A 13,579-nucleotide genomic window follows, 5' to 3' on the forward strand; every position below is an offset into this window, starting at 1 on the left:
ATTCGCTCCCATCCGCTGGCGGCGGCCTCATTCTTCCTCTCCCTTCTTCATCTTCTCGTTCGTGCCCTTCTCTCTGCCCTTTCCACGCCTTTCTTTGTCCCCTCATTCATTCATTCATTCATTCATTCATTCATTCGTTCAACCAGGGCGCATGTAGGGCGGGGCTGGGAGATGGGGGAGGGGCGGAGCGGGGCGGGGCGGGGCAGAGACCCAATTCGCACACAGCCCTCCCGCCTTTCCCTTCCACTCCGCAGCGCCCTGTTTGTTGGCGAAGAAGAATCTCGAGGGGGCCTCGGGGCTGGCGGAGGCCTTGGAAAGTCTGTGCCAGCCGCTGGGCCACGTGCGGAAGTTACACAGAAAGAAGCCAAGACAGAAAGCTTGCAGTCTAGCTAGGTTCAGCCCCAATATAACAGAAGGGGAAACTGAGGCCTGGAGAGGCAGGAGGGAGCTAAGGCCACCCTGAGTGCCAGGCGCCGACCCGGGAGCTGCCCAGCCCTCCTCCGCCACCTGCCCGGCTCCCTTTCCTCTTCCCCGTCCCGTTTGGGGCCATCCCAGGGCCCAAAGCAGCCCCTCCGGCCCCGGCCGCCCATGCGCACCAGCGTGCAGGACTGCCCGCCATGGCAGATCCCTGCCCGCTCCGCCCGCTGGGCCGCTCCGCCTGAGCTGCCCAGGACCAGCCCTTCCTCCTCCCTCATGCAGAGCCTCAGACTCAGGCAGGGCCAGGAAGGAGCAGCCGGGGGGCTCCAGGGTCCAGGGCAAGCGGCTTCTCCACCGGAAGTTCTCCCTCTTCTCCCTCCCACAGGTTTGCCATCAGGCCCAAGCGAGCCCAGGTGTGGCCGTGGCTGTGCTCTGCCCCCCCCCCCCCCCCCGCCCCTCCTCTCCTGTGCCAGGGGGAGTCCCCAAGCCCTCTCCAAGCCTGTTTCCTCCTCTAAGGGGCGGCCGGAGTGGGTCTGCGGGAGATCAGGCTGGAGAGAAAGCTCCTGGGGGGCCTGATGACAACCTGGGGAACCGCCAGGGCCGCCCGGCTTGGGTGGGGCGAGGTCTGGGTTCCAATCCTGCCCTTCTCTGCTCTGAGCCCCAGTTTCCCCATCTGTCAGCTGGAGTCGCCGTCTCCAGGGCTCTTGTGAGGCACAAAAGAGACCCTGTGGGTGGGCCTCCGGCATGGCAATGTCCATCTTTAGGGCTCCCTCCCAAGAGCCTGAGCGCGGGGCGGCCCCCGTGAGGTACTCCCCGGCACCAGGTGGTCCAAGTAGAGCCGGGCTCCAGGCCGCCGAGGCCCCGACCCGGCCTTCTTCCCAATGACCAGTGAACGAGCTCCGGCACGGAGCCGGGATGGAGCTCCGGCAGCCTCAGGCCTGATCCTCAGCCCCTAAAGAATCCCTCCGAGCTGGTGCAGCCCTGGCTTGGACCCCTCCGGCGGCGGGCAGCTCACTCCCTTCCCAGACAGGCTTTCCTGATAGCAGCCTAAATGTCTCTGTGTGGCTTCAGGGGTTGCTGCCAGGCCAAGCCAGGCCAAGCCGGGCTGCCCGCAGACACCTCGAGGAGCTTCGGGGGGCCCTGAGCCAGGAGCCACCCCCCCAGCCCGGCCACCCTCCCCTGGCCTCTCGGGACAACTGAGGTGTACACGCACACGTGTGTGCCCCCACATGCATGTACACGGATGTGCTTGTGAACACGCACAGACACCGGCAGCTGAGCCTGGACAAGCCTCCAGGGAGGGAGGGAGGGAGGCAGGCAGGAGCCCACAGAGCCTCCCTGGGAGCACTTCAAAGGCGGCTCAGTCCGGGGAGGCTTCCCGGCAAAGGCAGCAGCCTGTGACTCAGCTCCCCCCGCGGGGAGGGGCTCGGGGCCTCCCTGGGGTGGGGGCGTCCCACGCTCGTCCCAGGAGCCGCTGCGCCCCCCGTTGGGCACTCTGGGCCGTGGGTGAGAGCATCGCCCCGGGGAGGGGAAGAAGAATGAATCCGATGCCGAGGTCTGGGTTCGAATCAAGCGCAGGTTCCCTGTTCGGGCCGCCGGTGGGGACCCTGCCGTGACCAGCTTGAGCCAAGACCCCCGAGGCTGCTGCGGCTCCGGCTGGAACCTTCGGCCACAGAGACCAGGAGGGGTGCCCGCGGCCAGGTGCTGCCGCCCGTCTTTCTTCACAGCCTCGGCTCCGCCGGGCACCCAGGCCTCGGCCCTTCTTCCTGGCTTCGTGCAGGGCCGGAGCCGGAGCCCAGGGGGCCGGAGACAGACGGGGAGCGCTGTGGGGTGCCCCCTGCCCCCCCCACGGCGCTCCCCTTGGCCAGCTCTTCCGCGGCCAGGATCAGGGGGGCTCCCGGAGATTCTGAGGCGGCCTGGGAGGAGCCGGAGCCGGAGCCGAGGGGCCTCGGTTTCCTCTGAGGTGGATGAGGGCATTGGGCTCCATCAGCTCCGCCCTCCCCCCCCAGGACGGAAGCTGGAGCCCCCCTTCCCCACACCTCCCCTGGCTGCTTGGGGGGGGGAGCCCCAGCCTGCCGGGCTCTGGGGAACGGAGCTCAGGACCGATGCCAAAGGACAAGGGTTTGAACCCCGGGCTGTGGCCGATGAAGGGCAGGTGAGGGAGGGGGCAGCCCTGCCCGGTCTGGCACCCTCGCTCCCCCCCCAGCTCTGCGCCCCAAGGAAGGGGCAGGTCACGAGCGGCTCAGAACCCCCAACAAATGCTTTGGGGTTTGACCCGGGGCCCCAGGGAGCCACTGCAGGTTATTGAGGAGAGGGGACACCACGGATGGGCAGGCTTGTGTTTTGGGAGGCATTTTGGGGGTGGGGGAGACTGAGGCAGGCAGCCCCAGCTGCGAGGGGACGACGGTGGTCCTGGAGGGTTTGGGGGAGCGAATAGACCTCAGCACCATCTTGGATCTGGGTGCGAGACAGAGGGCCATTGGGTGACTCGTAGGGTGGGAGCCACAACAGAGAATATAGAGGAGGCTGGAAGAGTCGGGAGATCTGGGTTCAAATCCTGGGGGACCCTTTTCCTCTCTAGGCTGCGGTTTTCTTGCCTTGAAAATGGAGCCGATACCTGCGCTGCAGGGCTGCTGAGCAACAGAGATGTGCCCTGTGGGAGGGGGGCTTGGAGGGGCCGGGGGAGCCCTGTGGAGCCCCCTTCACCCACCCCTGCCCCAGGGAAGAGGGGAGCCAGAGCTCTCCATGTGTGCAGGAGTGAGAGTGTCTGCTTGGGAGCGGGTGGTGTGTCGGCCCCTGTGCTGCTGAGGCTGTGCTCTTGGGGGGCCAGAGTGGCCGCCTGCTTGGCCCAGGGACAAAGGCCTAGCGGCTGGCCTTTAGGGACCCCCCCAGGGAGGCGCTGCTGTCCTGGCTCTCCCCCCCCCCCCGCCTGTCCCTCCCCTGCCCCAGAGCCATGTGCAGTGTGGCAGCTGAGGGGCCTCCTGCCTGCCCAGCCGGGGGGCCAGAGGAGGAGGGAGGGGCTGGGCAGGACAGGGGAGGGGGCACAGGCTGGGCCAGCCCGGAACGGGTCCGACCTGATCCTGACCAGGCAGAGGAAGGAGGGAGGGAGAGAGGCTTGGGGAGAGACGGAGGGGGTGGCAGGCCGGGGCCCAGAGCACCCAGGGGACCCTGGGGACCCCGGACAGGGAGTGGGGGAGCCACCAGGGAGAGAGAGGGGAGAAGGGAGGGGAGGAGGGGGACAGGAAGGCACAGGCAGCCAGCCAGCCGGGGCAGAGAGCCAGAGGGACAGACAGACAGACAGACAGACAGACAGACAGACAGACAGACAGACAAGAGACAGACAGAAACACAGACACAGACAGACAGCTAGACAGAGACAGACAGACAGAGACAGACAGACAGACAGAGACAGACAGACACAGACAGGCAGACACAGACAGACAGACAGACACAGACAGACAGACAGAGACACAGAGAGACGGACAGGCCGGCACAGACACAGACAGAGCCAGCCGGGCACAGAGGCCAGAACCGGGGGACGAGGGGCTCGTCTCCAGGTAGGCAGCTTCTCCGCTGGCTGGCCTGTCCCTCTTCTCCCCATGTCCCCCCGCAGGGCAGCCCGGCCGGCCCGGGATGGCACGGAGGGTTTGGGGGGCCGGAGGGCTGCGCCCCAGAAGAAGGCAGCTCAGAGCCCTCGTCCCACAGATGGGGGCAGGCCCAGGGCCATTCGGGAGGCGACGGCTGGACACCAGTGATGGGAAGGAGGACGTGCTCCGCTCCTCGGCCCTCAGCACGGGGAACCCTGGGATCTGGCCCCAGACAGAGGCTGGAGGGACAGGCCAAGTGGCCCCCCCAGAGGAGCCCCCCAGCCTTCATGGCCTCCCCGTGCCGGCTCCCCCAAGACTCGGGGACTCCTGGCCTGGATGGGGGGGGCTGGCCCCCTGGAGCACCTGCCAGTCCCTCCCCAGGTCCGGCCTGCGCCTGCCCGCTGCCAGGCCTCCTGGAGCTGCTGACGCTCTCGCAGAGGGAATATCTCCCCGCCTGAGTTCCAAAGAACGACCAGAGTTCGAACCCTGGACCTTCCCACGTCCTCAGCCAGGCGTGCCCCCCGCCCCGGCAGCTCAGGACTCTTCCCTCCCCCCCCCCCGCCCGTGTCACCAGGAAGGGGCGCAGCACCCTCACACCCCCAGGCCGGCCCTTCCTCTGATCGCTGATCAGGCCCAAGGNCCCCCCCCCCGCCCGTGTCACCAGGAAGGGGCGCAGCACCCTCACACCCCCAGGCCGGCCCTTCCTCTGATCGCTGATCAGGCCCAAGGGGGGAAGGGAAGGAGGGCTGAAGGTTAGAACTTTCAGGGAAACTGAGGCGGCGCTTGTGCTCCATTGGCAGAAATGACTAGAGGTGGCCCCCCTCCAAGCCTCCCTCCCGAGACCAGCCCCTTAGCCCCACCCACAGGTGCAGCTGCAGGGGGGGGTTCCTGGGCCCCCGGCCGCCCCCCCCCCGGCCGCCCCCCCGGCTGGTGCAGCCTGCCCAGGCGAAGGTCACCTCGGAGGTCCAGGCTAATCCCCGCCCAGGCCGTGAGCCGCCCCTTCTCCCCCCTCCTATCTCTCCCTCCTTTGATCTGGGGAGGCGGCGGGTGGGGGAGGACAGCTGGGCACCCCTGGGTCCCCTGGCCCGGCCTCCCCGCCCCCGGGGAGAGGTTCCCCTAATCTTTAGGAGGGCTCCGAGCTAGGCGGGCGGGGGGGGGAGCTGCCATCTGCCCAGACGCCCCCTTTGGGGAGTGGGCGGAGGCCTCGGGAGCGCCCCAGTGTCGGAGCAGCCCCCCCCACACACCACCTTCTGTCCCAGATGAGAAACACCGAACGCCGCCACCAGGGTGGGTCCTCGGCCTCAGGGAGGGGCTCCTCGGCCTGGGCTCAAGCCTGTCCGAGGGCCGACGGGTCGAGTAAAGGGGCTCATTGGGCCGGGCAGGGAGAAGGGCGAGCCTGGCTGGGTGACCTTGGGTAGGTCCCTTGTCCCCCGGCCAGCCCTCGCCTTGGAGCGGATACACAGAGTGACCCTAAGCCGGAGGGCAGCCCAGGCCGCGGCCCCCCAGCTCTGCCCCTCCCTGTGGCCGGCCCTCGGCTCTCTGGCCTCCCCCGGGCCAGGCTCTCCAGCTTCCTGCTCCTCCCCCACCTCCTCTGGGCCTTTTGGGGGGCCCCCATCAGCAGCCACTGGGGGGGTTCTGCTGAACACTGGCCAACCCCTGGGCCCAGCTTCTTGGTGGGGAAGGGTCTGGGCGAAGTGGGGGGGCGGACGGAGCCCCCAAAGCACAGCAAAGACCCCCCCAGGGTGGCTGGATGGAAGGGTTGGGGCCCCTCCCCCTCTTCCTTCCCCGCCCTCATTTGCCTACACTCTGGGGAGCAGGCCCTGCCCAGCCCCCCTCATTGATAAGCATGCAAATCCCCAAACGGAATCCAATTAATAAGCAAATGAGGGTGGCAGGGCGGGCGGGGCCAGCCCCGTGGGGGGGCCTCAAATATTTGTCTCTGATTTGAATCTCCTTTTGTGCCCGGAGCCCCCCCTCTTTGCAGCTCTCTGGAGGCCCTTCCCCTGGGCATCTGTGAGGCGCTGAGCGCCCGCCCCGGAACACGCACACACGTGTACACACGTGTGGCCGGTTACCAGCCCACCAGGCAGCCCCGCGCATGTGTGTACCAGAAAGGCTGTGGGGGGGCCCCCCGCTTTCCCTGCCGCTGTCCGCTGGCCAAGCCGGGCCCTGCACACGCATGTCTACATGAAGGAACGTGTGACCTCGCTTTGGCCTCTCTGGGACCCCCTCTGGGACCCCCTCTGGGGTTTTCTTGGCAAAGATCATTCTACGGGCAGGGAAACGGAGGCACTGGGGGAGAGTGACTGGACCAGGGTCACACGGCTAGGAGGTGTCAGGCCTGGGGCTGCCTTGTGGCCCGATGACAGCTCTGCACACATGTGCGTCTATGGTAGATAGGATGGGGAGAATGTGTAACGTGTGCACTGCGTGTGTCATACATGTGCAGCCACACACTTGGCCACTGCGAGCCTGGCCAGCATTGTGGCTGCCCCTCCCCCTCGGAGATATCACTGCAGGGGGCATCATTAATCACAGGCCAGCAGTAGGGGGACATCCTGGGGGGAGGGAGGGAGAAGCGCCCTCTGGGGGAAAGCCTGGCTCCTCCCCTCAGCTCACCTCCCCCCAGATTCCCCAGCAGCCCCCCAAAGGCCCCTCCCCAGCACCTGGCCCCTTGAAGCTGGCGAGTCAAAGAAGTTCCCAGGGCCTGAGTGGACCACTGAGCACAGAGATGGGGAGGGGGGTCAGGCGGATCCCCAAACTGGAGGAGCGACCCCCAGTGGGGAGCAGCTCCCGAGAGAAGCCCCTCCCCCTCCCCCCTTTATAGAGCTCTCCTGCCCAACCCCCTCATGAGGAAACTGAGTGGGGGGGAGGGGCAGGACCAGCCAAGAGGAGCGTCTACACTGGCTTCCTATCCTTGGGACTCCTTCTCAGGGCTTGGCCCAGGACAGGGCTCAGCTGGCCACACTCACACCTGGCCAGAGCAGGAGGGCTCAAGGGACCCAAGCCCTGGCCACAGGAGTGGGACACGGGTCAGCCCCCCCTCCCAAGGCTCCCCGGGACAGGTCAGAAGAGGGGGGACCCTGAGCATCCCATCACTGACTTCCCAGAAAGCCCCGGGGCTTCCCTGCCCTCCGAGCTCCTGGGGGCACAGCTGATGGGCCTCCCCCCCCCTCCTGAAGGCTCCACAGGGAAAACCTCCCCCGGAGAGATGCCCACAAGCACCAGACACCGCCCCCAGCTTCGGGCTGCTCCCATCCCGACTCCCCTCTTGTCCCAGCAGCCAGCGGGTGGGACCCCAACTGAGGAGAGGCAGAAATGGGGGAGGGCACGGAGGGGCAGCCTGCCGGGACATGTGGCCTGCCGGCTGCAAAAGAGGCTTCCCTAGAAGAGCGGACAGAGCTGGAGGCTGGAAGGAAGCCCCCCCCACTGACCCCCCCGGCCCCCCCATCCATTCGAAGACAATTAGTCTCCGAGCTCCATCCAAACGGCCTCAGTCTGTGCCCAGTCCTTCAGCTATCAGTCTCTCTGTCTCTGTCTGTCTCTCTCTCTTTATCTCTGTCCCTCCCTGTCTCTGTCTCTGTCTCTGTCTCTGTCTCTCTCCCTGTCTCTGTGCCTCTCTGGAGCAGGAGAGCTCCCTCCCTCCCTCTCTCCATCCCTCCCTCCAGGCTCATCCCCTGGACCAGAGCAACGAAGCTTTTGGCCTTTAGGCTGCTGCTGCTGCTGCTGCTGCTGCTGCTGCTGCTGCTGCTCTGGCCAGGCCTTCCCGCCTCCCTCCTCCCTCCCGCACTCACACAGTGGTGCTCATTCAGCTGCTCCCCCCTCCCCCGTTCCTGGCCCCACCATGGAAAGGCTTGCTAAGCCCTGCTGTGCGCCAGCCCTCCCTCTAGGCAATGGAGACCCAAAGACCAGAGGAGCTTCCTGGAAGGGCCAGCCTGGCCAGGCCAGCAGCCTGGCGAAGAGCTCCGGCCTGGGATCCAGAAGACTCGTCTTCCGGAGCGAAAATGGACCTCAGAAACGAGCTCCTCCCCCCGTTTGCCTCAGTTTCCCCATCTGCCAAGAAGAGGAGATGGCCAGCCCCTCCCGTGTCTGCCCAGAACCCCCCCCCTCCCGTATCACCGAGAGTCAGGCTGAGAGCACCGAATGGAGGAGCAAATGAGCCCCGAAGGCCGGGAGGATGACGAGGGGTGAAGGCAGGGCCGAGGCTGGCTTCTGAGGGCCGCCTGGGGCCGGGCCAGGATCCAGGGGACCAAACGGGGCCTGGACCATAGCTCTGGAGGCCAGAGCAGGTGAAGGCCAGGGATGTGAGAGAAGCCTTGAAGGGCAGGTAGAAAGCGGGAGGAGCACCGGGCAGAGCCAGCCCTTTCCCTAGAGGCTTTTCAGCAGGGCCAACGGGCTCCCAACTGTCCTCTTGGAAGGTGGCCGGACAAGGGAAAGCCCCGGCGAGGAGGAGGAAGCAGCAGCGAGGCAGCGAGCGGGCAGTGAGAGAAGGAAAGGGAAGAGGAGGGGGAGCACCAGCGTGGGGGACCTGAATGACTGTAGGCGGGGGGGGGGGGGGGGCGCTGCTGGACGCCTGGGAGGGCCGGAGCCCCCCAGAGAGGACGCCTGAGCGAAGGAGGGCGAGGACGGGCTCCTGAGGGCAGTGAGGCCCTTTCCCGCTGCCCGGGGGAGCCCCCACCCAAACCCTGGCCAAGCGCCTCTCCCCTCCCCAGGGCGGCGCGGGCTCTGAAAGGCAGAAGCAGCAGCTTCGGGGGCTTCGGGGCGACCCCGAGTCAAAGCCCGGAGGGAGCCGGGCTGCCTCTCGCCCAAGATTCTGGGGCTGCAGAAGGGAAAACAAGGCCGAGTCAAGGAGGGCACTAAGTCCCTGGTGCCAGGGCTGGAAGGGCAGCTCCACTGTACAGAGGAAGAAACTGAGGCTGAGGGTCCGGGTGAGCCTCTGAAGAGCCGGGGGGGGGGGGGGGGGGCTTGTGGCTCTTTCTGTGCCTTGAAGCTGCCTAAGATGGTCCTCCTGCTTTCCAGGGAAGTGCTTGACAGACACTCCCACCCCCCGGGCCAGCCTCTCCCTCTCTGCCCCCCTTCCTGAGGCCCAGCCAGGCTCCCTGGTCCCCGGGGACGCCCCGCTGCCCCTCCAGGACCCACAGCAGCCTCTCGGAGAAGTGCTTCCCAGAAGCCAAGGCTGGCAGGCCCTGGGAAATGAGTCAGCACCTGGGGCCGGAAGGGGCAGGAGGGGGCAGCCCAGAGAGGGGAAGGGACGGCCGGTGGGCGTCGGGGTCCCTCGGGGGCTCTCCGGGGAGCCGGGCCGGCTCACGTGGCTCTCGCCTCTCCCCGGGCTGGAGCGTGCTGGCTTCCTTCCCTGGCGGCTCAGGGACAGCTGTCAGGGCATGTTGTCTCGTTTTATGTAATTCCAGTTTATTTGTATTTTGTCAAGGCACCCAGCGGCCCCGGGGCCAGGGCGGCATCGGGGCCTGCTGCAGGAGAGGAGGCCTCGGCCGGGCGCCCGCTGGGGTCCGGCGGGAGAAGCTGAGAACCGCTCCCTCTCCCTCCCTCGCTCTCTCTCTCTCTCTTTCTCTCTCTGGCTCTCGCTCTCTCTCTCTCTGGCTCTCGCTCTCTCTCACGACGCGCTGGACACGAGGAATCTGGCCAGCCCTTCGCCTCCGCCGGGTGGGCCTCCTGCCTGCGCCAGGTCTAAACTGATCTCTTGGCACCTCCCCCACCCTGCCCCCATGGCTCCCGACAGCCCCAGCCTCCCTTTTCCCATCCTCCTTGGGGAGCCGGGCCCTGCCAGTCTGCTCTGCATGCTGGGGCCCGGCCTGGAGCCCGGCCTTCCCTTCACGCTGCCTCCCCTGGACTCTCTGCGGGCCCCTGGGGTCGAGGCAGAGCCTGGCCGGGCCATCCATGGCCTCCTGGCCCAGGCCAAGGCCGCTGGAGCTCTGGGGCCCTCCATGGCCTCAGCCGGCCCATCAGCCCGCAGCGATCCCCAGCAAGGCCGAGTCTGGGCCACGGCCCGCACTGACTGGAATCGGTCCTAACGGCCACGGCTCGCAGTGTGGTGGCTCCTCCGGCTGCTCTCGGGCGTTTTCCCAGCAAGGTGGGGGCTGCGACCCCCATTTTACAGATGAGGAAACAGAGTGCATGCCTTGTGCAGCATCACCCAGCCATGTATTCGAACGTAGCCCTCCTGGCTCCGAGGCCAGCACTCTCCTCTCTGTCTCTCTCTCTCTGTCTCTGTCTCTCTCTGTCTCTCTCTCTGACTCCATCTCTGTCTGTCTCTGTATCTCTGTCTCTCTCTCTGTCTCTCTGTCTCTGTCTCTCTCCTCTCTGTCTCTCTCTGTCTCTGACTCTCTGTCTCTCTCTCTGTCTCTCTCTCCCTCTCTCTGTCTCTCTCTCCCTCTCTCTGTCTCTCTCTGTCTCTTTGTCTCTCTCTCTGTCTATCTCTGTGTCTCTGTCTCTCTCTCCCTCTCTCTGTCTCTGTCTCTCTCTGTCTCTGTCTCTGTCTCTGTCTCTCTCTGTCTCTCCCTCTCACCCCCTCGCCATCCCGTTGTCCCTAAATGGATTCTGGAGGCAGGAGAGCCGGATGGAGAAGCCGCTTGATCTAGAGCCCACAGCCTTGTTTCCACCTGAGAGACCAACAGGACGGAGGCCTTGAAAGGGCTCCTCTGAGAAATGGCCGCAGCAGCACCGAAGGGCACGCGGAGAGCTTCCCCCCTGCAGTCGGGCTCACGGAACCGCTTCCACACAGCCTTTCTTCACTGAGCTCAAGATCTCTCCCCTCGCCTTGAGCTGGGCCAGGACCTCGGTTGGCATCCAACCTCTCCCCAGAGCCACACACATGGCCAGGTTCCCACGCTCTCATCTTACAGATTGGGGAAACTGAGTCCTAGAGAAATCTCCTGGCATCATTTCCTCTGAAGTAGAAAAAGAGTCAGCTACTATTCGAACCCAGAACCTGGGCCTCTAAAGCCAAGGCTCCATGGCGCTGCTCCCCGCTGCCTCTCCTCCTGTGCTGTCGCCCCCATCTTCTAGGAGTGGGAAGGGAGGCTTGGACAACGGGCATTTCTCAGCCTCTGGGGAAGCAGGAGCAGGTCAGAGACCTTGTGGAAAGGCCATGTGGCAGCCGGGCCAGGAAGGGGGTTGAACGCATCCTTGGATGGCTCCTGGCTGGCCCCAGCTCCGGCCCTGAGCCTCGCACTGAAGGGCTTCCCTCTGGGCTACACTTAGTCCCCAGGAGCTTTGCACGTGCCCGCCTGGGTCCTAGCCTGCCCAGCCAATGCTGAATCCGAGGCTGGATTTGAACTCGGCACAGGGAACCTGGCCACGGAGCTGCCCGGAGGTCTGCCTGGGTGTGGAGGATTCTGGCGGTGAGAGCTTCGAAGCTGCTACAAAGATGCTCTCCAGGCGGGCTGGGCTTTGCCCTCGCCGCAGCTGGGCCAGGTCCCCGGGGCGAGGAGGCCCAGCCCGCCGCTGTCAGGGCGCCCCGGGGGTGGGGGTGGGGGGCGGAGAGCTTTGGGCCCGCCCCTCCCTCGGCTCGCCCGGGCTCTTCCCGAGCCCGCCTCGGGCCAGGATTCCTGGGCGCTCCTCGCTAATGGTTATGCTCAGCCCTAAAGCGCCGCTTTGTGGGCGGCCTCCGGAGCCCGCCGGCGCAGCCCCCAACGCCTGGGCCCAAAGGCCCTTCGGACAGGGCTGGGGTCCCCGGAGAGGGCAGCTGCCGCAGCCTTGGGCCTTCCGGGCGGGGAGCCGGGCCCGCCCCCTCCCTGAGGGGAAGCGAGGATCCAAGGCGGCCTCCTTTCCCAGCCTCTCCTCCGCCCGCCCGGGAGGGCAGGGCCGGGGGAGGGCACCCTACCGTCGGGGGCCTCCCTCGCCCTCCCCGGGCACCGAAAGCGGCCGGCGGCCCCGCCCAGCCATTCTCCTCAGCCTGGCCTTGGCACTGTGCCGCCCGCCCTGGCTGGGCGCTCCAGGGAGCGAAGCCTCCCGTCCCCGGTCACCTACCGCGGGGTGCCGGGGCTCACGCGAGCGGCGCAGAGTCGGCCCTCCCCCAGCCCAGCAGGGAGGACTCGGGCGGCCCAGGCGCGTCCTAAATAGACCCGTTTATTTATAAAACGCCCCCTCCATCGCTGCGGGGCTCCGGTACAGGCAGGCCCCGAGGGCGGGAGGCAGCGGCCCGAGCCCTCCGCGGTCCTGATGCCGGGGATCCCGAGGCTCCAGTCTCTCCGGGCCACAAGCCTGGCCCCGGCCCCGCGAGCAGCCCCCGCAAAGTCCCCATCTGAAAGGAGCGGAAGACGCGCGGCTGCGGCTCCCAGCCTGCCCCGGGGCCCCGCCTCTCCGTGTCCCCTCCAACTAGAAGACGGGAAGCCTGGCGGGCGCTGGCAGCCGCGCCAGGTCTGTCCGGCAGCCGATCCCAGGCTGAAGGCGCGGGCTTCCTGGTCCCTCGCCGTCCAGTGGCCAGGCTGAATCCTCGGCCGGTGGCAGCTTCCTCACCCGCGGAGAAGCAGGGAAGGCACTGAGACGCCGACTGGGTCCTCTCGGCATTCCATGCCGCTGCGGGGGAGAGGGGAGGAAAGGACAGGGAACCCAAACTCCGTAAAGGGAAGCCTGCAGAAGCAGTCGCTCCCCCAGAAGGCCTCAGCCCCACCCCGGGCCCCCAGCCCAGCAGGTACCTTTGTCCTGCCCCTCCTCCCCCGGGGCCCCCAGAGCCGCCTCCAGCTGCGCCGCCTCCCCAGAGATATGGGCGCTCTCCAGCCCGGGGAGCCAGAGGAGGGGAGGCTCCTGGGCTAGGCCGGTGCTGGGTCTGTCCATGGTGCTAGTTACGTGGGGGCGGAATGGGGGGCTCAGCCCCCGCCCCCCGCAGCCGGCCTCTCCGCCACGCTAGTTACCTGGAGGCGGGGGTGGGGGCGCCCGAGGCCTCAGTAGCCCCCCAGCCAGCTGCTCAGGTCCAGCAGCTCGCGCTCCTCGGGGCTCAGCGCGCCCTCGTAGCCGCTCTCGTCCGATGAGGAGGGCGAGCGTGGCGAGCCCGGCACCGAACTGCCTTGGCGGCCCGGGGACGAAGAGTAGGAGGAGGCCGCGCACGGGCAGGGGCCGCCCTGGGGAGTAGGCCCGGCAGGCTGCGTGGAGGCGGCGGCCGACGGGGCGGGCAGCAGCAGCAGCTGCTGCAGGGCACGGATGTACTGCGCGGCGGAGCGCAGGGTCTCCACCTTGCTCAGCTTCTTGCTGGCCGCGCCGCTGGGCACGTGCTGCCGCAGCGCCTGGAAGCCCAGGTTCACCAGCTTGACGCGGTTGCGCTCGCGCTCGTTGCGCCGGGCCACGGCCGCGGCTCCCCCAGCGGGGCCCGGCTCAGCCCCAGGCTGGGGCTGCAGGCTGGGGGGGCCTCCAAGCACCGGCCTCCGTTTACACCGCAGGAGCTCAGGGGACTGGGGCCGCCGCCTCCGGGCAGCCCTCGGGGCCGTGAGAGGGGGCGCAGGGCCGGGCGGAGGAGGAGGAGGAGGAGCAGGGGCGCTCAGTGCCGCGCAGAGGCGATCCATTGCAGCGCTGCCTCCCCGCGGGCCGGGGTGCCCAGGGTCCCACCCGCTGCCTGGCGCGTC

The 13,579-nt window shown here is 67.4% G+C and overlaps 1 protein-coding gene across 1 annotated transcript; it reads right to left on the reverse strand.

Annotated features, from left to right (window-relative positions):
* Positions 1-12,904: 12,904 nt before the first annotated feature.
* ASCL2 (achaete-scute family bHLH transcription factor 2) lies at positions 12,905-13,519 on the reverse strand. The gene has a single exon (XM_044682099.1). It carries the CDS (start codon positions 13,517-13,519, stop codon positions 12,905-12,907), a length of 615 nt encoding a protein of 204 aa, XP_044538034.1.
* Between the last annotated feature and the right edge of the window lie 60 nt (positions 13,520-13,579).

Source organism: Gracilinanus agilis, chromosome 6, assembly GCF_016433145.1.
Source record: "Gracilinanus agilis isolate LMUSP501 chromosome 6, AgileGrace, whole genome shotgun sequence".
NCBI classification, from domain to species: domain Eukaryota; kingdom Metazoa; phylum Chordata; class Mammalia; order Didelphimorphia; family Didelphidae; genus Gracilinanus; species Gracilinanus agilis.

What these genes read in the sequence shown, in the direction of transcription:
- ASCL2 (XM_044682099.1), bottom strand. Translation starts at nt 13,519, where the DNA reads ATGGATCGCCTCTGCGCGGCACTGAGCGCCCCTGCTCCTCCTCCTCCT.